This window comes from Leptonotus elevatus, chromosome 5 (assembly GCF_054856555.1).
Source record: "Leptonotus elevatus isolate MCC_2025b chromosome 5, RoL_Lele_1.0, whole genome shotgun sequence".
Taxonomy (NCBI): Eukaryota; Metazoa; Chordata; class Actinopteri; order Syngnathiformes; family Syngnathidae; genus Leptonotus; species Leptonotus elevatus.
Window position 1 is genome coordinate 26,830,759 of NC_141243.1, and position 24,971 is coordinate 26,855,729.

General features: G+C 40.6%; 1 protein-coding gene across 8 annotated transcripts in view; it reads right to left on the minus strand.

Annotated features, from left to right (window-relative positions):
• Window positions 1-24,971, minus strand: part of pdzd2 (PDZ domain containing 2) — a 104,382-nt gene that overhangs the window by 19,323 nt on the left and 60,088 nt on the right. For 7 of the 8 annotated variants that reach the window (XR_015094830.1, XM_086075926.1, XM_086075923.1 and 4 more), the window contains 9 exons: window positions 22,862-22,976; window positions 21,437-21,510; window positions 20,343-20,565; window positions 17,921-18,038; window positions 12,696-12,828; window positions 9,901-9,988; window positions 9,684-9,757; window positions 2,965-3,124; window positions 633-1,399 (listed from right to left, as the gene is read on the minus strand). Coding sequence is in view for 7 of the 8 variants with exons in the window: in XM_086075926.1 (XP_085932052.1) it covers window positions 633-1,399; window positions 2,965-3,124; window positions 9,684-9,757; window positions 9,901-9,988; window positions 12,696-12,828; window positions 17,921-18,038; window positions 20,343-20,565; window positions 21,437-21,510; window positions 22,862-22,976 (1,752 nt within the window). In the remaining variant the exon portion in view is untranslated. The remainder of the gene's footprint in view (window positions 1-632; window positions 1,400-2,964; window positions 3,125-9,683; window positions 9,758-9,900; window positions 9,989-12,695; window positions 12,829-17,920; window positions 18,039-20,342; window positions 20,566-21,436; window positions 21,511-22,861; window positions 22,977-24,971) is intronic. The other variant, XM_086075927.1, reaches the window with a different exon arrangement.

The window sequence follows — 24,971 nt, forward strand, 5'->3', positions numbered from 1 at the left end:
TGCGCTCCCAAAAATGTATTTTTATGTTGTTGTTGTTTTTTTTTGCTAGAGCAGTGGTGGGCAAACTCGGCCCTCGAGTGCCGGAGTCCTGCAGGTTTTGGAGGCTCTTCCAACACAAGCTGATAACAATCACCAGGATCGTTATCAGACTTATGCAGAGCTTGCTCAGCTGTGTTGGAGAAGGGAGACATCCAAAACCTGCATGACTCCGGCCCTCAAGGACCAAGTTTGCCCATTCCTGGGCTAGAGCATACAGAAGGCTTTGATACAGCTTCTGACATGAAAAGGTTGCTTAAAGCAATGGTAGTTATTACCAAAAACAACCAGCAGGTGGCAGCACAGTATAAGAGATCAGTCAAGGGCTATGTTGCAACAAGCTCATTTTCCCAGTGTTTTCAACAGGTTTGTGAATAATGATGAAACTTAGCTATATTCTAATGCTAATTGCTGCAAAACGGAAACAGATACAAATATACTTTTTCCTGATGAAACAAGCGACTCTTGGGTTCCATGTTTTTATAGCAATAGAACAGAATAGTCTGTGGACCTTGCAAAATCAGTCAAAATCCAGTAAAATGGCCAGGAGCAAAGGGGATTGCTTCAGTGAAACTGGCTGGGAGTGTATGAGTTACCCTTTCTGCCGCACCTCCAGGCTTTAATCCATTGATGACCACTTTTAGAGGGGAAGACATGATCTCCAGGTCCAGCCCAAAAGATTCATCCTTCTTTCTAGTCAGAGTTACAGTCTCAAAAGTACAAACACCCAAAAGTTCACTTGTACCTCCCTTCGTACAGTGCTGATTGCTTATCAATCCACTTGGATTCAGTGATTTTTTCCCACACAGTGTACTATTAAACTGGAATGGGTTTGCACTTGATGGAGGCCCAGTAGCATTGGGGTTTTGCTGCTCAGTGAAGTTTGGAGCTTCAACACACAACACATTTTTCACCAGTGTCGCTGCTTTATCTTCAGTCTCAGGGTGATGTTTTGACACCAAATGTTCATCTTTTCCCATTGCTTTGTGCTTTGAAAGGCAATGGATAGGGATAAAGTGTGACTCTGAAGCGGGTTTTTCACAGCCCTTTGCATAGCCTTCTTTATATTCGTTGCAAATGCTATATAGTGGTGCTGTTGTGCTAACACGTGTCTCTAATTCCCCCCAATTGTTACGATTATCTGGATCCAGTGATAATGCAGCAACTCCAGTTGTTGAGTCCTCGTCATTTCTCAGATGATCCTCATAATGTATTATCCTTCGCTGATGAAGAAGTGGACTCCGCGCCGAGGTGGGATTGGGCGCAGCAGTGGGCAGGCTGACTGCATCCTCAGGTGCAGAGGTCTTGTCTTGTGATGCATTGTACATTGCATCACATTCCACTTCAATTCCAGTGGGGGTTCCTAAGAACAAGTATCTTAATATTAAAATAGTGCTTAAAATTGAAATTGTCACACAAATTTATGTTTAACTAAGTCATTTGGGGGGGGGGGGCTGCTTTAAAGCTTTGCACTTGCAGTTCAAAGTTCAAAGCAAACACTGAACAAAAACACGAAGCAGTGAAAAATTAAGCATGAGATAAATTTTTCTCCAAACAAAAGCATAACTCTACTGTGTGACACTGGAAGTAGCAGTGAGCCATTTGTCACAACAGCTTTTGTTTCCAAGAGCATTCATTTTGAACATTTCATTGTTTCCTTCTCTCAATGATAGTAAGATTAGCATTAGTGGCATTTAAAAATGTCTTGCACAACTTGGGAACTTGTTGCACAATTGGCATTTGTACAAACGGCCAGAAGAAGTTTGTCCTGTGACTACAAGAGCAATGCTTGAAGCAATGAAGGGGCATTAATTTGTTGTTGTGAGAATTGCTACGGTTTCCACCTAACCAGGGATGAAGAACATACGGTTTAGGCTGAAAATCTTAATTGGGCAAGATCGCCTAAATGTTGTGCTCCTTTAATTTTGTGGACAGAAAGCCCACAGAGCAACAAGCGCAATTGGTGCTTGCGTTTCAACAAACCACTGATGCCACATAAAAATTGATAGCAGTTTCACAAGAGCACAAGCTATGATGTCATGTACTGTATGTGGGGGCACAACACTTAAGTATTAGCCTAGGGTGACCACATATTCAAAATTAATAACTGGAACGCTCCTACCCAGCTACATTAGTAGAAAGCCAGGTTGTGATGTTATCTCTTTTATGTTGCGACAACTACTGTTTCCACATGATGGACCTTTTTCACAAAAAACAGAAATTCTCGGAGGTGAAATGCTACTGTAGACTTGCTTGTTGCCCTTTCCTGATAATAAAATGTGGTGCTTCCTCCGGCCAAATCGCTCAAATCTACTTATGCTTTAGTTCCATCTCGCAGGCAAATGAATGAAATGAAAGGTAAGGCTTCTTTAATAAAGTTTCAAACGCAAAAAGAGCATCCCAGTACGATACAGCGGCTTTTATTTTTCGCCTGATCCGTTGTTACAATTGCTTTGAGCTACACCGGAAGTCGCGATCTACAACGATGACATATTTCCGGCCACAAAATGTGCAAGTGTGAAAAAAGTCCATTCAAGTCTGTAACTCTCATAGAAAATGGACTCCTGCAAACAGTTACCATGAAAACAAAACATTGGTTCTGGAAGTCATGCCCATAATTCATAAAAGGCTCATGGGGTGCCAGAAATAAGTGAAGTGCACTGTAATCTCGACTGCACGGTGCATTATGGGTAGCGGCGTGGTGCATTGCGGGTAGGCTAAACTACCATACGGTCATTGAAAATGAATTGGATCCAATAGAATGAGCTCTGATTTCTAACAGTTCAACCGCTGGAAAGTTGCTGTTTTTTATTTAATGTATTTTAAACATGCATCGCATGTGGTTTACTGATTTCGGGGGTTGACTTGCAAGCTTTAAGGTGTACAGTTACGCAAAGACTGTCACCACTCTAATCTCCGCCATTTTACCTGGAGGCTGTGATGCAACGTCATCGGTGGAGATGTTGCCACTTTGTTGATGTGCCGCCTCATCTGTACTTGAGCCCAGTGATTTCGTCAGGAATTGGTGGCTGGAAATATCCGGTGAGAAGTATTGTGATAACTCTTTCTCTGAGCTTAGAGACCCCTGCTGAATTAATTGAGGAGAAAAAAAAGATCAAATGAACAACACAATATTTACTATTTGTCTTCAGAAATTTCCAACTTTCAAAACTATACCTCTGAAAAACTCAATGCATATACTTTAAACATTTGACATTATTGCCATATGGTAGTTTTGTGTGCATGATTCTAAAGATGAAGTAGGGATTTTAATTTTTTATTTTTTGCAAAAATAAATAAATAAGATCACAAATCAAGGGGGGCAATGGGGGTAAATAAGAAACAACAACAAAAAATCACATTGTTTAAATGATTACCAATACCTACTCACAACAATTGTTGCACACAAAGTGCTGTACATGGAGTAAAAATCACTCATTCAATAAAGAGAAGTAAAACAAAAATTAATAACACAAAATAAATACCTAGGTAGTACCTAGGGGGTTGTAAAACTCAAAAAATAGAATCACTGATTCATAGCGCAACTCATACATACACAACATATATCAATATGCTTCACATCCTGTAATTAAAAGTACAACATTTAACAGCAGTTACAACCAGAATTAAAGCAATTTAAAAGCAAAGTAGAGAAACTACTAAAATTACTGAAAGAGTGTGCAGTGCAAAAACAAGCTTTCGGAAAACATGACTAAAAATATTTTGAAAGACCTAAATCATGGGTATGGGATAAGGTCATAAGTATTTACACTTTAATGGTACATTTTGAATCCTTATTCATTGATACATTATTATTCACTTTGATAATAAAGGATACCAGCAAATTGGTGCAGCATATTATATACACAATTAAAGGGAGATAGAGAGAAAAAAACCTTAAGGGCGAATCCATCCATCCAAACATTCATCCATTCATCCAAATCTACTCTACTCTACTCAACTCTACTCTACTCTAATATAATATAAAGACCCCGTCAGTGTCATGTTTCGGTTCTGTGGGGTTTGTAGTTTTTTTTTATGGGTGTTCTTGTTGTTTTTGTCTATGGTTGGTGTTTGTCATGTGTTCCTGGTTTCTTCCCTTGTCTCGTTATGTCTAACCCCGTCCACCTGTGTGTTTCTTCCCTTCCCAGTGTGTGTGACCAATCAGTGCCCTCAGCCAATTATGTTCCCCAGGTGTGTCTCATTAGTGTTCGTGTATTTAGTCTGTTGTGTTTGTCCAGTCTGTGTGGGAGCATTGTTGACGTTATGTGTGGGAGTCCGTGTTTCTCGTCGCGTCAATCTAAGCCTTTATCACAGTTAAGTAGTCTTTGTCTCAGTTAAGTCGTTCACATTTCAATCAAGTCATCCTCATCACAGTCAAGTCGTCCTCGTCTCAGTCAAGTCGTCCACGTCTCAGTCTAGTCGTCCACGTCTCAGTCTAGTCGTCCTTGTCACAGTCAAGTCGCCCACGTCACTGCCAAGTCGTCCACGTCACTGCCAAGCCGTCCACGTCACTGCCAAGCCAACCACGTCACTGCCAAGTCGTCCACGTCACTGCCAAGCCGTCCACGTCACTGCCAAGTCGTCCACGTCACTGCCAATTCGTCCACGTCACTGCCAAGTCGCCCACGTTCTGCTAAGTCGCCCACGTCCAGTCACGACAACCAGTCTACTCCCATCATATCCAGTCATGGCGTCCAGTCACAACCCGTCCAGTAATTGTCTGCTCACCTTACTCTCTATGGCTGCGTTCACACTGCAGCTCAATTCCGATTTTTTTCACAAGTATTAGATTTTTTTTTCATGCAGTGTGAACGGTACAATTAAGATTTTTTTTCACACTTGACCCTGTGGCCTCTTTCGTATGTGGATATAAATCGGATATGTATGCAATGCGTTTGCACTGTGAACGTTCATCCGCACGCATCCGATCTATACGTCAACAAAAGCCTGATATGCGCTCTGCGCGGGCCGGAGAGTGTGCTTGGAAGGGAAACAACTAACACATCTGTGAATATATACAAAGCTGTTTTGAGTAACGGTGTTAAATTTGTATTTGTCTTTAATTTAATCACACTTGAAACATGAAGCATAATGTTGACATGAGTGGCGATATTAGAAATTCAGCCCTGCTATTGCCAAGTTTGAGCATTTTAAACAGAAAGAATTTGTAAAAAGTAAAGGACGGGAGCTTAAAGGGACCTCATTTGGAATGAATGATCAATTCCCGAGAGAGATCAATGAGCGGCGAAAGGTACTGTTTCCTATAATGAAACAAAATAGGCAGGAGGGTAAACGGACTACGATAGCCGTTGATAAGTTATATATCGATGGCCAACTATTCCGGAACCCCAATTCCACTCCCTGACTGTTCTAATTGGCATTGGTGGAACTAAACTTAGTTTGATTATTAGGTGTATACATATACTGTATATGTGGTTATAAAACCAAAAATATGAATACTTATTATGTTTAGGCTATATTATAAATATAATATTAATACACAACTATATCTAAAGTATATTTAAACAGAAAAATCTCGCTTGGGTTACTGGTGTATTGTTATGTTTAATCCCCTGTTAATTTCCTTCACTTTCACCTCCCTACTCGTTTTTGCACTGTTTTATTTACTTACACGTTACCTCATATTTTACACAAACTACATAAATCACCTAACCACTTTGATTCTATCCTATAACATGCCAGTGGTGGCAAATGGCCTATACAGATATATACATAGGACTGAGTTTATATTGTTTGTATGCATAAATTAGTTCTGGTTTCCTGGAATGTTTGTGGCGCTCGCTCACAGGCAAAAAGAATAAAAACTTTAGACCATCTCTTAAAATTAAAAGCAGATATTTGCCTCCTACAAGAAACCCATCTACAAAAATCTGAAGAAAAATTACTTATTGATAAGAATTTTAGCCAAGCGTACTCTGCCCCTTATAACAGTAGACAAAGGGGAGTCTGTATACTCATACATAAGAATTTACTCTTTACTCTAAATAATACAATAACAGACCCAGAGGGCCGATACATTATTATTCAGGTGACTATATTTAATAAAATATATACATTTGGTAATTTATATGCCCCTAATAATGATGGTCCGGCCTTTTTCCATGAATTTTTCTCTAAGCTGTTTGAATTAGCAGCGAACTCTACTATTATTATTGGAGGAGACTTTAACACAGTCTTAAATCCATTAATAGATCGTTCTAATAAAACAACATGTATAAGGCGATCACAATCTACAAAAGTAATAGGGGAATATATGGATGACTTTGGCCTCGTCGACAGCTGGAGACTTAAAAACCCAAATAAGAAGGAATTTACCTTCTTTTCCGCTGTGCACCGGTCCTTTTCAAGAATTTATTTTTTTCTTACAAATAACTCTATTGCTGATAAAACTGTTACAAAAATACATCCTATTATTATTAGCGACCATGCACCAGTCTCCCTTTCCCTACAAGTTGATTATACCTTTAAACCACCACCGACATGGCGTTTTAACATCTCACTGCTAAACGACGCAGAATTTGACAAAATTATAAGAAAAGAATGGGCAGACGCGGCGGGGGGCGGGGTGGGCGCGGCTGCCCTCTCCGCTCCGCTGTCCGGCCCCTCTTCGGCGTCGGTGCCTGGGTGCGGGGGGTCCCCAGGGGCTGGGGGTTGGGGGGCTGCCGGTTGGTCGGGGGGGGGGGGGCTTTGTTGGGGGTGGGTGGTGGGGGTTGCGGGTGGGGGGTGTCTGGGGGATTGGGGACCTGGGGGCGGCTGGGGCTGGGTTGGGGTGGATGGGGTGCGGGGGGTTGTGGGGGGTGCGGGGGTTGGGGGCCGGTGGGGTGCCTGGCAGGCCTGCAGTGCCCCGTCCTGCTGCGTTGGGTCGGGGCCGCGGGCCGTGTTGGGGTGGGGGGCGCTCCTGCTCCTGGGTTTGCTCTCCGGCCGGTGGCCCTGGCGGGGCCCGGGGGTCGTCCTTTGGCGCTGCCGCGGCCTGGGGGGCCCTGAGGTGTTGCGCTTGCTCTGTCCTGGCAGGGGTCGACGGCTCCCCTCTTTGGTGGAGATTTTCATGCATGCCAGATCCACCACACCAGCATCTATCAAAACTCAGACACAATCTGCTTCCTCCTCAGGTCATTGAATCGGTGGAGGCTGGTGTCTGTGGATCTCACTCGGCTTTGTCTGTCCTTCCTTCCTTTCCTCAGTCTCTCCTTCGGTCTCTTGAGGTCTCCCTGATTTATTTTTTGGGATTTGTTGGAATTTAGATGTTTCTGGGGTTGGGGAAGAATTCTGGTAGGTGACTCGGTGGGTGGTGTCTGGTCGGTGCTGGATTTCACCTTCCTTGGTTTTTTTTGGTCCCCTCGGGTCTCCTGACGGCGGTGTTCGGTTTAGGTGAACGGTATGGGATTTTTTCTAATAGGTTTTTGGTGAGCTAACAAATACACGCACGCACGCACGCACGCACGCACATACACATACTCACCCACATACAAAAAAAATTAATAATATATATATATATATAAAATAAAAAAAATAAAATAAAGAGCAATGATGATGACATTACCGAATGAACAATACTGAGCTCTTTAAGAAAATAAAAAATAAATAAAATAAAAATAAAAATAAAAAAATAAAATAAATTCAGCCCTGCAGACGGTTCATCACGCACGGCAATGATGCGACGCCATCTTCCGTAGTCGTTTCAATGAAATGAGATCGAGAAGTGTCCCCTCATTTCGCCAAAAATATTTCTACCTCTTCCAACCTCGCTACTCTGACGATATGAGATGAAAAAATGAGTCTGACAGATTTCTGTTGCAGTTTGAACACCACATTCAAAACTGACACACGAGGAAGCCGAGGACAGCAGCCAACCAGGAACGAGCGTGAAAACAGTCCACCAACCAGGAGAGCGGGCGTACGCATAGTTGAATTTGCATAATGTATGCAGACAAGACATATGAATCGAACTCCTCACACGTCCACGAAATGAGCCCACCAGTTCACCAATCAGTAGCGTGCGTTGGCACAGCTAAATTTGCATATGGCACTGATAAAAGTCGCTTGCCTCGGCGGCTGGAGGTGAAATGAGTGCAAGTCAGGATCATATTTACTTCCGTAAACACTGCAACGTGACGTCGTTTTCGGTGCACGTCACTCGGCGTGTGCTCTTTGTGCATACGAGTCGCGTCACTTGCGCGTTGCGATCACATTAGAAGTCACATTTGTTTTTGTAATGTGAACAAGTACGTAAAAAGATCTGAATTGGGCATCATGCCCTGCAGTGTGAACGTACCCATTATGTTTCAATAAAGTTCCTCACATTGCCCTTCATTCCTGTCTCCCTGCCGTGTTTCCCTGCATTTGGGTCCACCATCTTGCAACCACTCACACCTACTATGACAGTCAGAGAAAAATGCCCTCACACCAGCCATCTATAAGGGAACTTTACGCACATGTAACCATAAGTGATGTCACATCAACACAGAATGCACCTCCCAATTTTCATCTAACCAGAGAACATAATCGTGATTGTTTACTTTTGCTGACAAACTGGCTCAACAACCCCTGGGAGACGGCGCTACCTGCTTGAATGTGGATTTGGAGCGGTCCAGAACCGTCACTCAAAATCCTAAGTAACTACCCCCAGCATCTGGACCGCCCTTTTAGCCCACAGACATCCCTGGTGTGACGGTGCTTCCTGCTGATACTCTGGAAGACCAAGACGCAGTACTCTTTCTGACAGAAAGCGTGTGGATAATTTTCATGAAATGGAAAAATGTATTCCCTTTGTTACAGGTTGCCTGTGAAAGATCTACAATGCCTGACCAAATGTTATTGTCCTGCCATGTGGAATCATCGCAGCCACTGTGATCATCACGTTGAAATGTTAAGTAATAACATTCATTGTTCAAGCATTAAAACACTTATCACTTGTTTAGATCACCCCGCTTGCCAATAATTTAGCCAAACGTGAATACGCTGACAACATAAGCACATGATAAAACAACAAAGGTTACGCCAAACAAAGCGTTTGTCATGTAGGCCAAAAAGTTCAATTTTGGTCTCATCTGACCAGAACACCTTCTTCCACTCGTCAACGTGTCTCCTACATCAGTGGTCCTCAACCCTGGTCCTCGGGGACCGGTATCCAGCCTATTTTCCATGTCTTCTACAGCCAACACAGGTGGGAATCGTCATCAGGCTTCTCCAGAGCTTGCTAATTAGCTGATGATATGAATCACCTGTGTTGGCTGCGGGAGACATGGAAAACAGGTTGGATACCGGTCCCCGAGGACCAGGGTTGAGGACCACTGTCCTACATGGCTGCTAGCAAACTGCAGACGTGACTTCTTGTGGCTCATTTTTAAAAATGGCTTTCTCCTTGCCACCCTTCCATACAGGCCAGATTTGTGCAGTACTCTGCTAATGCTTGTTCTCTGGAGAGATTCCCCTACCTCTGCCAATTGACTGATATGACTCATTCATTGAAATTGTAAATCCCTGGATATGTTCTGCCTATATCCAATTTAAGGCTGCAAGAATGTCCACCTTAACTTGTGAAGCACTTTGTAGCTCTAGTCTGCGAAAAGTGCTAGAGAAAGAAATGTTGCTTACTTGCCCAAAGAGCCTAAATGAATACTTACCCTACTGGCCGGCTCAAGAAATCGCTTCATGGTCCAGCTGAGGGCAGGTGATCCATCTCTATTACAGGAAAAGCCTGACAATTACAACACTATGTCAGAAAAAATGGACATGATATCTACAGGAGCATTTATGTCAATAAAGTTTTTTTTAGGGTGCAAGACCGAATTAAAGGACAGAGATGTAAGTTTAGGTTAAGGTAACAAACAGGTAACAGACCTTGGGAATGAGATGAATGTCGACTCTTGTTCATTTTGCCCTTGTGTGTGGATTGAGTTATGAAATGATCCATTTCTTGTTCTGATACCTGAGAAAACAAATTTGATTGAGGCATTGCTTTGGCTATGCTCTGTTTGCCAAGCAAAATGATGCTGATTTGGGTCTAAACATGCGTGAAAGCCCATGAAATTTGCACAATTTACCACATCCGTCAGAAAAAAAATATATCATATGTATAGGTTTATTGTGCCATTTAAAAAAATTAAATTATAATGTGTCAGTACTTCAAAGTGCATGTACTCATACGTGACCAGAGTGGGCCTTTTATAGCTGCTTTATCCGCACTCCAAACCAGGTGGCAGTAATGTGCCTAAATCAGTAGCCAGCCGCCATGTGCGTTTGTTTACATATGTCAGTAATATTCACTCGCGCCACATTTTGTGTCTCCTGTCAAATAGATGCAAATAGATTTGAGTCGGCACTCACGAACGCAACACACACACACACGCACACGCGCACACTAGGAGTGGACTAGTGGAGCTAGTGGGCTAACATAGCTATCTCTACGGCGCTCTTTTCGTACTATTTCATTGCTTTTGGATGAATGGATGAATGTTTTTGTGCTATCGTTATTGCCAGGAGCTTAAAGGGACTGATGACTTGACAGGCATGAGATACCCGTTTAGAGCAAGACCAGCGTACTGAGTTTCTCAAGATCGCCTGTGCAGCCACAGTGATGAAGCTTGTGCATCATATAAGACTTATTCAACTTTTTCTTTATTTTAGGAGAGGATTGACCTTTGAACGACCTTTGTTGAGCCAATTTTTTACATTAGAAAACCACAAACCCAAAAAATAAAAGTATGAAGAAACATAAAAGTACGGATACTAAAAACAATTATCTTGTCCAATGCAGTCCCAAATGTACTTTGTGTGAAATCTGAGCTTGTTTAATGGAACAGAATGTTTGAAGGGAGCCATTCTGCTTACTATACATACAGTGCTGACCTGGCATATATAACATTTATTTAAAAAATAAAATTAATACACACTAAAAATAATAATAATGATGATAAGATGGATAACATCTGACAATAAAGATAAGCTTCTTTCTTTCTTTCTTTCTTTCTTTCTTTCTTTCTTTCTTTCTTTCTTTCGGAAAACCATTTAAAATATAGCTTGAGTACTTTTATGTGCATCTGCATCTGCATCTTATGCCAAGTTATCTTTGGTAGTTCTAAAAGTTCTAAATGACACTATGTTGGACAAACTGTTACTTCCATTACTGTCTGCTAAAATAAATGAAAGAAAAAAAAAATGAAATTTCAGCTTTTTGAACTTTTTGTTTTTCCTGTTATATCGAACTCGTACAGGACCGTGACCCAAAACCGAGGTGTGTACCGAACACTTCTGTGAATTGTTACACCCCTAAAGTCCAGGCTATAATGTGCAATATGAATATGAGTGCACTGCAGATATGATCGAAGCCCTGTGCAAACTCGTCAGCGGACAAGGACTTTTACAGTTGGATCTTCAAACGGCTTGCAATGTCACCAAAAGGTAAAATACTTGTGGATTTAGAAGCCCTTAGATCCTACTTTGTTGTTAAAAATTAAATCGGAAGTTGCAAGACCGTTCTTCTTCGTCGTCCTCTTATTCGAAGTGTTAAAAATGTCAAAATTAAAATGAAGAAGAAGAAGACGAAGAAGAAGAAAAGTAGGTGTCATGGTGTCATACTTGTGTAGTTAACATCGTCCAGTTGCTAATTTTTGCAACCGCATCAAAGACAAAACAACTTCTTCCTTTGTCCTGCACTGAAAATAAGAGCAGTTGGAAAACATTAAAGAAGACAAAACTGGTTGTTGACAATTACAACACGGACTGATCACGAATGCCTGGTATAGACATAAACAGCAAGCCTCGCCTAGTACTGTATTAAACTATTTGCGACGATCGAAGCGCTGATCGGAAGCTAGATGCCAATGCTATCTATTATATACTATACTATCATGTCAATGATCAGCAAGCTTTTAATATGTAAAAATAAAAAAAGCTTGCATCCGTTAACTGCCGTTACATGACGCACAAGAACAGCCCAGCTCAGCAATGCTGGTGACAAGATTTTTTTCTGAAAATAATTTGCTAATTTCTCAACCGATTTTCATGGAGCTTACTTTCTTGTCAATGCCAACACGTGTATGGATGATGGATGAATGGATGGATGGTTTTGGTGACATCCACGAACACGTAATGCGGCAACACTTTGCCCATTCAAGCTGATCTGACGAGGTATGCTGATCTGAGAGAACACCGGCACCGGCGTCAAATCTCACTGTATGTATTCAAATCTATGATGACGGTAAAGGCACACTGTTCCCAGACTGTATTGTGTGGCGCAATATAGTTTAATTCATGTTTTCTTCAAGTTATGAGGACGTTAATCCTTGTCATGTATGTGTTTCTGTGTTACATATACATATTGAAATTGCATCTTAATGGGCAGCTGCCAGCCTTACATGCCTTTAGTTCCTGATCATAAAACGGCTGCAAGAGCAATGGCTGAGACCAGTATCAATCCTCGTTGCGAGTACCGACACCCTGAAATATGGTCGGGTATCAGCCCAATACCGTTACCTAGTACTCAACCATCCCTACTGAAAAAGCACAGGCAAATAAATGCTGGCTTTACAGTTGCGCCTCTGATACAACAAATTGGCAAATAAGCATTGTTTGAATTGTAATTTTGAAGGAAGACTTCACAAAAATGACATGATGAAAAAAACAACAACACTTACTTTGGGATTAGGATGCCGACTAATAATGAGACTGACTGGTCCAGGGCCGCATTCACTGAGGATGGCGTAGGCTTCACTGAGGGCAGCAAAACGAAGACTGACTGAATCCACTTCCAGTATTTGATCCCCCCGACTTATGTGAGAAAGCAGAGGTGTGACAAAATTGGAAAGCATTATGATAATAGTGCTGTACAAACATAGATCAATATATACATAAAATGCAAATATTATACAGTGGATACAAGGAATTCAAATGGTTCAGTGGTCGAACAACTCGAAGATAAGAGTGAGGCAAAAGTAGCTTGGTCAGCTTGTCTGTGTAGTCCAAGAAGATGACCGCATGACCAATTGTAATCATTTGTATGTGCTATGAAATGTATTCATCACAACAGATTAAAAATGTTTTAGAAATGAATAATAATCTCATAGATTTATTAATTTCTGGAAAAATTGTATTATATATTAGAGAAGCTAAATCGATAAAATAAATAACACAGATAACAAAAATGTTTATTAAGATTTATTATGCAAATTTCAAGTAATATAAGTTAGCACTCAATTGTGCAAAATCGTGCAAAAATACAGCTATTTAAATGAAAACACTGTACAACAGGCTTTCAGTTTAGTTTTCTATAATCATTCAAATATCTATGTCCATTTTCATTAATTAATTAGCCTTTACCTGTTTTGTTTTCAACTGTAGTAAAGAAAGCAAGTCTATTCAATTAGATTAATCAGATCAAAAACGTCCGAATGAACACCTAGCAATCACCATTGCTGATAGATTGGATTGGATATGCTATTGGAGATGCAAGTGTTTTATGTGTCATTTTTTTTATTTCCTGTATCCAATGAAAATTTCTCCAGTGTGTGAGTAACAATAAAGGTTAATATATTTAAATATTTATTAAATTAATGTCGTATACTCCTCCTCTCAGCTGATGTACAAGCTCAGAAAAAAGGGTACTGTAGGGGTCCATTTTTATTCTCCAAGGTACAGATTTTTGTGATGTACTAGGTTCACAATTTATCCTCTAGGTACAAATAAGTACTGGTTATTGTTAGAAAAGAACAGAATTATGGAATATAGAAAAGGATATACAGAAATGGTCTCTTTTCCAGTTTGGACTATTTCTGTACCTTTCTGTTTGCATGTAAGGGTGCAAACAAGTGAATGCTTTTCAAAATAGCCCACTGTTACGTGAAACGCAATGTAGAGAAATAAACAGAAAGAGTCATCTAGACCAATGGTCCCCAACCACCGGGCCGTGGGTCATTTGGTACCGGGCCGTGGGTCATTTGGTACCGAAAGAAAAAAATTGCATTATTTTTATTTTTTTCGAAAATGATGTTTTATTTTGAAAAGTGGCCGGATTCTGTCTGTTACATCCGTCTCACTTGACGCACTTCAAGGCCGCTACACCACACGTCACATGATACGTCACGCTAAATTTAATTCCAAGCTAGCAAAATGAGCAAAAAACAAACTTCTTTAAAAAGTTTCTTTGCGAAGGGGAAACGGTCCAATGAAGGGACAGAAGAGGAACCTGGACCCTCTAAAAAACGGAAAGCTGCCTTTAACAGGCAGTATCAAGAATCGTTATTATTATTATAGAGAAAATATCACAGTTTTTTTCTCGTCATTTTATTTTGTTTTTATCAGCTAAACCTTTAGATTGGGCCGTGAAAATATTGTCAGACATTAAACCGGTCCGTGGTACAGAAAAGGTTGGGGAGCACTGATCTAGACCACGGATGAGAAATTTACTGCACTTTAAAATAACTGACAACGGTTCTTGTGAAGACAAAAAAATCAGTTGTTTGAGTTTTTTTGTACTTTTCGGCCACTCTTTGGTTCCCAGAATGCACTGCAGCATGCAATACTGACCTTTTTTTCCTAAAGTCATTTATCATTATGTTACCCATAGTTGGTTGCATCTTTACTGTCACGTTAAATTTAAGTTGCACATTGTTACTACGAATGACTGTGATTTAAAGTGTGAGTGAAATATTAAAATCCCTTATATAAAAGAGATAAATCTAAGATAAAATGCTCATGATCTAGTACGACATGTGTGTATTGATGTGCACATCTTGGTACATACTGTACATGGTATGGTAGACCCTTTACCTTCTGTATGTTGGTAGGACTGTTATGAGCTTAATTTCCTTCTCTTATGGAGATGAACAGGTGCAAGTGCTACTAATTGGTATGAATGAAGTAATTACAACTTAACACTGATGAGGTGTGGTAAGGGAAGCATTGATATTGTTGGCCATCCCCGGTCTGCACAATATACAGCGCCTGGCAAAAGTATTCACCCCCTTGAGTTTTTCAACATCTTGGCACAATACGCCCACAAACATACATATATTTCATTGAAATTTTATGTAAAACCTAAACACAAAGTAGCACACAATCATGAAGTGAAACAATGTGGATATCTAATTTCAAACATATTTTACTTTGTTTTAAGTAGGGTGTGCCCCCTCTGAATTAATACTTTCATCAATAGGGTCATTGTCAAAAGGACATGCCATGTTCGTGACAAAAGTGGACTTTACGCTATAGACTATAGGCGTATTCGTGATGTGGTTGAAAGGAGTCAGGGACAGATTAAACTTCGAGGTTCATTGTGAAAAACCTGCCTTCGACTAGGTTTGATTCATGGACAATGTTCCTATGGCGGTAACTGACTAGAGTCACCTCTTTTCCTCTGGTTTCAGTTACCTCCCTTTCTGAAACGGAAGACGCAGAGTTTCCCACATTTCAGGGTTTCATGACCCAGGGTTCTGACTAAACCTGCTTTGTGAAATACACCCCAGGACTTTGACTGGGCCACACAATGATATGTTTTGTGTTGTTGTTTTGTTTTTTTAACCATTCCATTGTCGCTTTAGCTGTATGCTTTGGGTTGGTGTCTTGCAGAAAGGTGAACTTTCGACCCAGTCTCAGATGTATTGCAGACTCGAACAGGTTCTCTTCCAAGATTGCCCAGTGTTTGGCACCAAACATTTTCCCTTCTACTTGCACTATCTTCCCTGTCCCTGGAGAAGAGAAGCAGCCCCAGAGCATGATGCTCCCACTACCATGTTTGACAGTGGGGATGGTGTGTAACTTGAGACTGATGAGCAGTGTTGTTCTTACACCAAACATAGCGTTTGTCATGCAGGCCAAAAAGTTAAATTTTGGTGTCATCGGACCAGAGCACCTTTTTCCACTTGTCAGTGATGTCTCCTAGATGGCTCCTGGCAAACTGCAGATGTGACTTATTGTGCCTTGCTTTTAGAAATGGCTTTCTTCCTGCCACCCTACCATACAGGCCAGATGTGTGCAGTACTCGGCTGATGTTTGTTCTATGGACAGATTCCCCTACCTCGGCTGTGGATCTTTGCAGTTCATTTAGAGTGATCAAAAAACCTCTTGGTTGTTTCTCTGATAAGAAACTTTGGAGGGTCGGCCTTGTCTTGTAGATTTGTGGTTGTTTGGTACTCCATCTACCTATGGATAATTGATTGAACAGTACTCTATGATGTTCACAGCTTTTGAAATCTTTGTGTACCCTTCTGCTTTATCCAAAACATTGACCCGGACCAGCCTGGTATGTTCATTAGTCTTCATAATGCTGACTAAAGATTAAGATTGCAGTTCACAAACGAACATTTCAGTCTCCCGATGTGCAAAACTGATAAGAGACATATCCCAAGACTTGAAGCTGTAATTGCAGCAAAAGGGGGTTCGACAAAGTGTTAATTCTGAATACTTTTGCACACCCTACTTTTCAGTTTTTTAGTTAGTCTTATTGACGACTATTTCTACTTTTTACCTTTTAATAGAGGTAATTTAGGTGACCAAAATATAAAGTATGAAACTGCAGTAAACTCATTGTACAGTTTTTGAGCGAGAAGAAAGCTAATGCATATTAGACTGCGCTTTACATTTTAATTAAAATGAAAGGTGACAACTTTGGCGTTCAGCTTTAAAATGAACCCAATATGGACCAAAATCACTAGCAATCTTAAATTGACGTAACTATTATGATACAAAACAAGTTAAACAATTAAACGTCTGAATAGTTTGCTAAAAAAGATAAAAAGGTCACATTCCTTGTGTCAAGCCACTCAAAGTCTCATTTTCATCGGGAATTTAATTTTGCATTACATTTGGAAATCAAGGTCAAGACCCAGAGTCAGACTGAGTAGTAAGGAGGCATACAATTCAAGTTGCTTGGTGTGTAAAGGTTTTACAGACAGGGGTTTGTGGTTGTGGGCGCCTAATAAGACAATGCCTAATAATGACATCTTCTAAATAAAAAGGAAACAGAAGATAATCATTTTCATCCATTTGACCCAAATTTCAGGTACCTACCTAATTTTTCTATGAAAAACCAGAAAGTTGGGCCAGTTTGACAGAAGTTGTGTTTTAGGGGCACACAAACAGTTGGGACCACTGAAACACGATAGCTACTCTTGTGGTATTGTGATGTATGTGGCATACTGTAAAGTAGTATTATGCTGAGGAAAGTGCACTTTTTTATATGGGCTGCTCCAGATTGACCTCTGGGTGACCCTAAGGGTTATTACGCAGCAACTTCCAAAACATTTTGTGTGTTGTCTCAAAGGTCGCTAAAACGTTGCAAAAATGTCGCAATTTGTCGGTAAAATGACAGAGACGACGTCCTCATAATTGCCGAATTCAACATTCACTACGTTGGGCAAAGTTTGCCTCAGAGGCATTTTTCACCTTAAGTGTAGCTACTGAACTATTTCGCAAAATCATTACTCACTTAAAATTGTTTGAATGTGCACAAATTACAAATCCAAACCAATCATGTCAAATGAATGGAATCTAAAAATGTTATACATTACCATATGTGTGGCACCTCAAAATGTTGCTTCACGATAAGAACACTAGGATTCGCAATTTTTCAGTTGCAGCAAGTTGGTATAGGACGTGCGTGATGGTCAATCACCAGGTGTGCGGGTATGAGTCACTACTGAGTCACTATTTGCTCACGACTGCCCAGTTCAGTCGCGTTACGCCATGTCGATCAGTGTGTCCCAGGCCAAAGCCAGTCGAGTCTCATGAATATGAAGTCAAAGTCAACTTATTGATACATTGAAGCCAATGTCCCATGTCCTAAAATTGCTAACTCAATCCTCCTGACTCGAGTCAAGTCATGCGAACTGTCTCCCACTATCCAAAAGAAAACCAATGTTTTTACCTGAGCCTGCCATCCATTTTGGCAACAGACCCGAGTGCTAGGCTATGGATGAAGATGCCAGGAGCAGAGTTTTCTGGGGTAAGAAAACAAACACCAATTCCCAGGCCAACACCAGGCTCTATGTAAAGAAAAATGGAGAAGAAGATTATTCTTAACACTATACAAAGACACAGACATAAACGCATGCACGCACGCACGCACGCACGCACGCACGAACACACACACACACACACACAAAAATTAGTTTTACGATCTTTGTGAGGCCATCTGATTGACATAATGCATTTCCTAGCCCCTTCCCCTAACCCCAACCATCAAAAAGGATTGCCTACCCCCATTCCTTACCCTAACCTCAACCATAACCCAATTCAAACATAAACTCTAAAACCAAGTCTTAACCCTCAAAAAGAGGTCTAAACTTGTGGGGCCCAGCAAAATGGCCCCACAAGGACGGGTGGGCCCCACAACTCTGTGAAATCCCGATATATTGGCCCCAACACACACACACAATTTGTCTTTCTATCATCGTTAGCCTAACCCTAACCCACATTGACATGATTTCATTTCATTTCCTAGCCCCTCCCCCTAACCTTAACCATCAAAAATGATTGCCTACCCCCATTCTTTGCCCTAACCTCAACCATAACCCAATTCAAACCTAAACTATAAAACTAAGTCTTGACCCTCAAAAAGAGGTCTGAACTTGTGGGGACCACCAAAATGTCCCCACAATTTCAAGTCGGTCCCCACAATGGTAGTTAAACCTGAAAATACACGTGTATATGGGCCCCACATATATGTAGCAAAGTCAAAGGCACACACACACTCACACAAAACATGTTGTACAGTCTTGTTGAAACAAAAAAATATTCTCCCGAAGTAGAATATGTGGAACCATAGCTATATTTGCAAGGGGAATGTAGGGGTTTAGTCTTCACATGAATGCATTGATTATTTGTAAATTAATGTGTGTGTGTCTTTGTCTTTGCTACATTATGGGGCCCATACGCATGTTTTTCCCCCTGTTTAGCTATCATTGTGGGGACTGACTTGTCTTTGTGGGCACATTTTGGTGAGCCCCACAAGTTCAGACCTGTTTCTGAGGGTCAAGACTTGGTTTTAGAGTTTGGGTTTGAATTGGGTTTTGGTTGGGGTTGGGGTAAGGGTTAGGGCTAGGAATCAGTTGTCATGGTTAAGGTTAGTGTAAGGAGCTAGGAAATGCATTATGGCAATGAGATGTCCCCACTAAGATACAAAGACCAACTTGTGTGTGTGTGTGTGCGTGTGTGTGCATGCGTGTGTGTGTCTGCAAAAAACAGACAGAGTTAGATAAGATACTGGTAACACCCCAAAATAGAAAAATGATAATGCCAAGTGCCCCGATAGCTTTACTTGGCTCAAATGCAATTCGACGAAAAAAACACAGGTGTGTCAGAAAAGTTCCAGGACCACCGGTGTTGTAAAAGATTAATTTCAATGCCCTTGGAGTGTAATCGCATTTTCCCACTCTTCTCTCCAACGCTTCTGAACTCTCCTGGAAGGATGTTTCCAGGATCCTCCACAGCTCTGTTGTCTCAGCCCTCTTATTGTCATCCACATCTACAAACCAGGTCCCGTTGATGTCCCCCTTGAGCTTGAAAAAAAAATGGGGGTGGGATCACACTGAGCCAAGCTGGTGAGTAAGCTCCAGCGCAGCGATGTTCATTCTCACGCATTGAACTAAGCAAACTATGCAGGAAATTGAAGGTAAAAACTCAAAATATATATTTTGTGACACCAGTCCAAGAACGACTTGTATACTGACACACCTCGGAAGTATGCAGCTACTGTACAATGTAGATGTACACACTCACTCGTAGCTACATTTACGTTTTATTATATGTGGTGCGGAAATACATTTACATACTCAGTTGCTCCCAAAAATATATAAAACGTTCTATTTTAAATATTGCCATGGTCCCAAAAACATATTTATACGTTTAATTATTATTATTATTTTTAATGCTACTGCAGAAGGCTTTGATGTAGCCTCTGAGCTGAAGAGGTCGCTTAAAGCAATAGTAGTTATTAAAAAAAACGACCAGCAGGTGGCAGCAGAGTATAAGAGCTCAACCAGGGCCATGTTGCAACAAGCTCTTTTTGCCAGTGTTTTCAACAGGAATAATGATGAAACTTGGCTATATTCTAATGCTAATTGCTGCAAAATGGAAACAGATAGAAATATACTTTTTTTTTCCTGATGAAAGAAGAGACTCTAATCTTCCTTTTGGTAGGTTCCATGTTTTTATAGCAATAGAACACAATATTCTGTGGGCCTTGCAAAATCAGTCAAAATCCAGTAAATTAGCCGGGAGCGAAAGGGGTTGCTTCAGTGAAAATGGTTGGGAGTGAATGAGTTAATTAAAAAAAGAAAAAACATCACCTTTATCAAGTGTGACCTCCATGATGATGCAGTCCTTTGGACCGGGACCAAAAGCCCTTTGGCCATCAGTCTCATCAATCCCAAAGGGAACAGGTGTTCCCTCACTGGTATTGGAGTTGGGTGAGCTGGAGCGGCTACGGATACTTGGCGTTGCACAGGGTGTAAGACTGGGGCTCCGCAGGCGAGTTCGAATTGTCACTGTCACAACACCTTTTTTGAGTTGCTAGAGGAACAATAGAAATGTGTCCAGTAGTGAGAAAGAAGAACGGTCTAGCGAGGATGGTCCATTTTTCATTCAAATGATCATGATCAGGAAAATAATGCATCAGATTTATATAGCGCTTTTATAGACACTCAAAAGACGCTTCACAGAGGAATGGATACATTATTCATGTGCTCACACATTCACACTGTGGTGGCGGTAAGCTACTTAAGTAGCCACAGCTGCCCTGTGGCAGGCTGACGATGTTGAAAATGATGCTAGCTTTTCAGTTTGATCAATTTGTTTTGGAGAAATCAGTAAATAAATAACTGCTCTAGCAATATGGCTCTGCCCCCTCCCTCTTCCCAGGTCTTGGTGGGAGTCAGCGGAGCAACTGGACACAATTTGTTCATTCAAAATCATTACACACACCGCTAATAATATCAATCGGCACCAAAATTAATGGACACAAAAACGAATCCATTGTTTACTTATGAGAGAATAAGGAAATGAGCAGCTTAACTTCTCTCATGCCGGATCTGTTATTCTTTGATAAGTCCCCAGGCAATGAGCACAAAGCATTGCGAGAGGCTTTTCGTAAAATGTATTGTTCACTCTTTGTTATTGCATGATTCATTTTTACTCCATGTACAGAACTTTGTATGCAGCGATGGTTGTTTTAAAGTGCTTTATAAATAAAGTTGAGTTGAGCTGAGATGCCCTTTGTCTGTTCTCATTTCATGTATTCTCTCCGTAAAGTTGGTTATTGAACTCTAAGTCTTAAACGGCAAATGTATTTATCAGTATACTTCTAGTGCTGTGAGAAGAATTTGTCAGTCTGTAGCCATTTGTTTAAAAATTGAAGTTTTACAGATGAGACCATAGATTGAACCTTGAAAGTCTGGATGGCTTGTTGATGTGTCATTCCTTGAAGAGACTCTCCGTTTACCTCCAGAATCTCATCTCCTATGTAAAAAAAAGAAAAAGAAAAAAGAACACAATACTTTCAGATTTCATTTAAGACAGTTAAGCTCATTATTAATTGTATTTCTTTTTACAAGTACTATACTATATTACATAACAATATGCTGGAACTTTTAAACTAACTACTTACTAACTAGTTTTTTTTTTAAACTACTTTCAAACTAAATTGTCACAGTGGAAATAAAACTGTAACAAATATGACTTGAAAGTCAGTCTTAAAGGTCAGCTCATCATTGCAAAAAGTTATCCACACATTCAATTGGACTAATCATCTTTGTCTTATATTGTATACGGATATACGCTAATAATAAAATAATTTAATAAAATAATTGCTCTCTGTGTGTGTGAAGCTAACTGCATCCTTTTCCTGTGGATCAGGCAAAATATGAGCCCCCGTTACTGGCCTGATTTGCAAACGTTCTTCTGATTAGGCCTGACAAATTTTGTTGGTAACAATAAAACTCCTTGTAGTGTAATAATAATAATAATAATTATTATTATTATTATTATTATTATGATTATAACAATAATCATAATAATAATGCATCAGATTTATATAGCGCTTGACATAAATCCACAATCATTTGGCAAGGATAGAAGTCCTATGACGCTAAAACGAAAAGTCTAGTTGATGTTTTGGGGACATATATGTGTGTGTGTGTGTGTGTGTGTGTGTGTGTGTGTGTGTGTGTGTGTGTGTGTGTGTGTGTGTGTGTGTGTGTGTGTGTGTATACGGTAGCGTTGACACATTTTCCAGTCCCGCCTCCCCCCGACAGCTTGATTAGCCCAATGATAATAAAAGACGGGATACGGTGATATTGTATTATACTGTCTGTCATGTAGTGTTGCCAGTGTTCTGACCGAGACATGGCATGATTTTATGGCAGTAGTCTGACAGCTTCATAGTGCCGTTCTGAGAGACCAAATTTGTCTTGTAGTCTGATCCTGCAAGTTCATTCATAGCGCAAGTGTGTTTATCAGAGATATGGGAGTGTGCACCTATTTTTCCTAAAGTCCTAAAGCATTGCATTCACAGTTAATGAGGGATTCATGATTGAAATGGCTTGATGCTGAAACAGGAAAAATAGTTTTAATTAAAACAAACTACCAATTTCCAGCAAATACCATGCCAGTGTTCTAAAGTCACAAGGTGTTTGCTCAATGCGTCAAAAGGCTGGTTGGATATTAGAAAACCTTTGTGCAATAATGTTAGCACAGTCTATTATTCTATGCGAGAAATTGCCAAGAAACATACAATTGCCTGGGTGACCCCAAACTTTTGAACGGTAGTGTATGTTGAAAGAATGTTATATATAGAACAGCGAAAGGCTACCCTCTTTTAGGCGTCCATCAGCAGCTGCAGCACCATGAGAGAAAATGGTCTTCACAAAAATTCCCATTTGACCACGAGCTGAATCCTGGCCACCAACAATGCTGAATCCTAGACCCTAGGAAATTTAGATAGCAAAGATAATTACAACTATAAATAGTAAACACATACACATAGCAATTGGACTTTAATGACTGTGGTTTTATGGGATGACAAGGGGTGGCAGCTTACCAAATCCCCTGCCACACCACTTGACTCCCCTGTTGCCAAAGACTCTATTAATGCAAAATTCTAGGGCTGTCATATACTTGTAAATTAGATTAATTACATACACTGCAAATTAGCGCGTTAAAAAAACAACAACGAAATTGATCGTGGCAAGTCAATGCGCAAGCATTTGAAATTTAGCCCACTGAAGGACCTGTAGGCTACAGTGGCCGCCACTACGAGCAGAGTGACAACAACAGACAGTTGAGTGCGGCACAGGAGAGTGAGGCAAACTTACTTAGACCTTTAAACGGCAAGTTTATTTGTAAAAAGAACAAAGACAGGACTATTAACAAGAATGCAGTGATTTGTACCTTTTGTAAAAATAAAAAAAATGAATTTTTGTATCACAGAAGCAGCTCCAGCCTTATTTCGCTTTTCACTTGTAAGTAACATCATACAAAAGAAGAGGGCAGCCTTCACTCAAAAAATGTAAATAAGCTTGTTTGTCTGAGCAACTCAAATAGTTAGTTGTCTGTTGTCAGATCCTGTAACCTTAGTTTGGGGTGGGCTTTTGATTTGAGGAGTTGATACTGTAGCCCCAGTTTCTCTTTTGGGGTTGAGTTGTTATGACCCAGATATTGTAGCTTTGATTTTTGTTAACCTCTCCTTCTAACCTTTAACTTTTCCTGATTACCAGTTTGTTAGTTTAGCTCAAAAACCACCACAGCTATTATCAGTTCATCTCATGCCATCCATACACTGAACCTATGCTTGTGGAAGTTTAGATTATTTAAAAAAAATAATGCCTGGCCTAATTGATTTGTTGATGTGCTTAAACTTTTTCTTTTGAATTTCATTCATACAATACAAATGTGGATTTCAAATATTCTCTTCTTGGTGCACTCAATTGATTAGTCATGCACTACAATTTTGTAATGTCCTAGAATTCAAATTATTTATTTGGGGACGTTTAGCAGATGTGAGATTAAAATCAATTAATTAGATTAATTAATAAAAAATTATGTAATTAATTAGGCACGGTGGTTGACTGGTTAGCACGTCCGCCTCCCAGTGCAGAGGACAAGAGATCGAGTCCGGGCTTTGGCCTTCCTGGGTGGAATTTGCATGTTCTCCCCGTGCTTGCGTGGGTTTTCTCCGGGTACTCCGGTTTCCTCCCACATTCTAAAGACATGCATGGCAGGTTAATTGAACACTCCAAATTGTCCATAGGTGTGATTGTGAGTGTGGATGGTTGTTTCTTCTCTGTGTGCCCTGCGATTGGCTGGCAACCAGTTCAGGGTGTACCCTGCCTACTGCCTGAAGTCAGCTGGGATAGGCTCCAGCGCCCCCGTGACCCTTGTGAGGATAAGCGGTTAAGAAAATGGATGGATGGATGGATAATTAGATTAAATTTTGTAATCGCCTGACAGCACTACTAAATGCAGCCATTCTGCCAAGTTAGCGACTGCAAGCGTAGGATTTTCAATGGAGAACAGTGATAAAATTAGCGTTTATCAGTCCAAGTGTATTCACATCTCACTTTGATGAAAAAGACATTATGAGATACAGGTGAAATCAAGCGCCAGGATTCAGGAGTACTTTCCCAACGATTGCCCCGGCTGATGTAGAGAAGTTCGGTAAAGTGTGGTGGTGGGGAAAGCGAGCCTTTGATTGGGCGAGGAGGTTGCCCGCGGTGCTTATTCAGGGAGTCGCCCGAGGGGCGTACATGGGCAAATGACAAAAGTCACACGAAGTTCTGTGTGGGAGGCCCGCGCCTCTTCCGTAAAGCAAAACAAAACGTTTTGGATACATAAAGGTTACGTAAATACGTAACAACCAAAAGTGTTTATTCTAGATTGTCCTTTTCCTTTTTTTATATTGTCTGACTTAGAACATTAAAAAA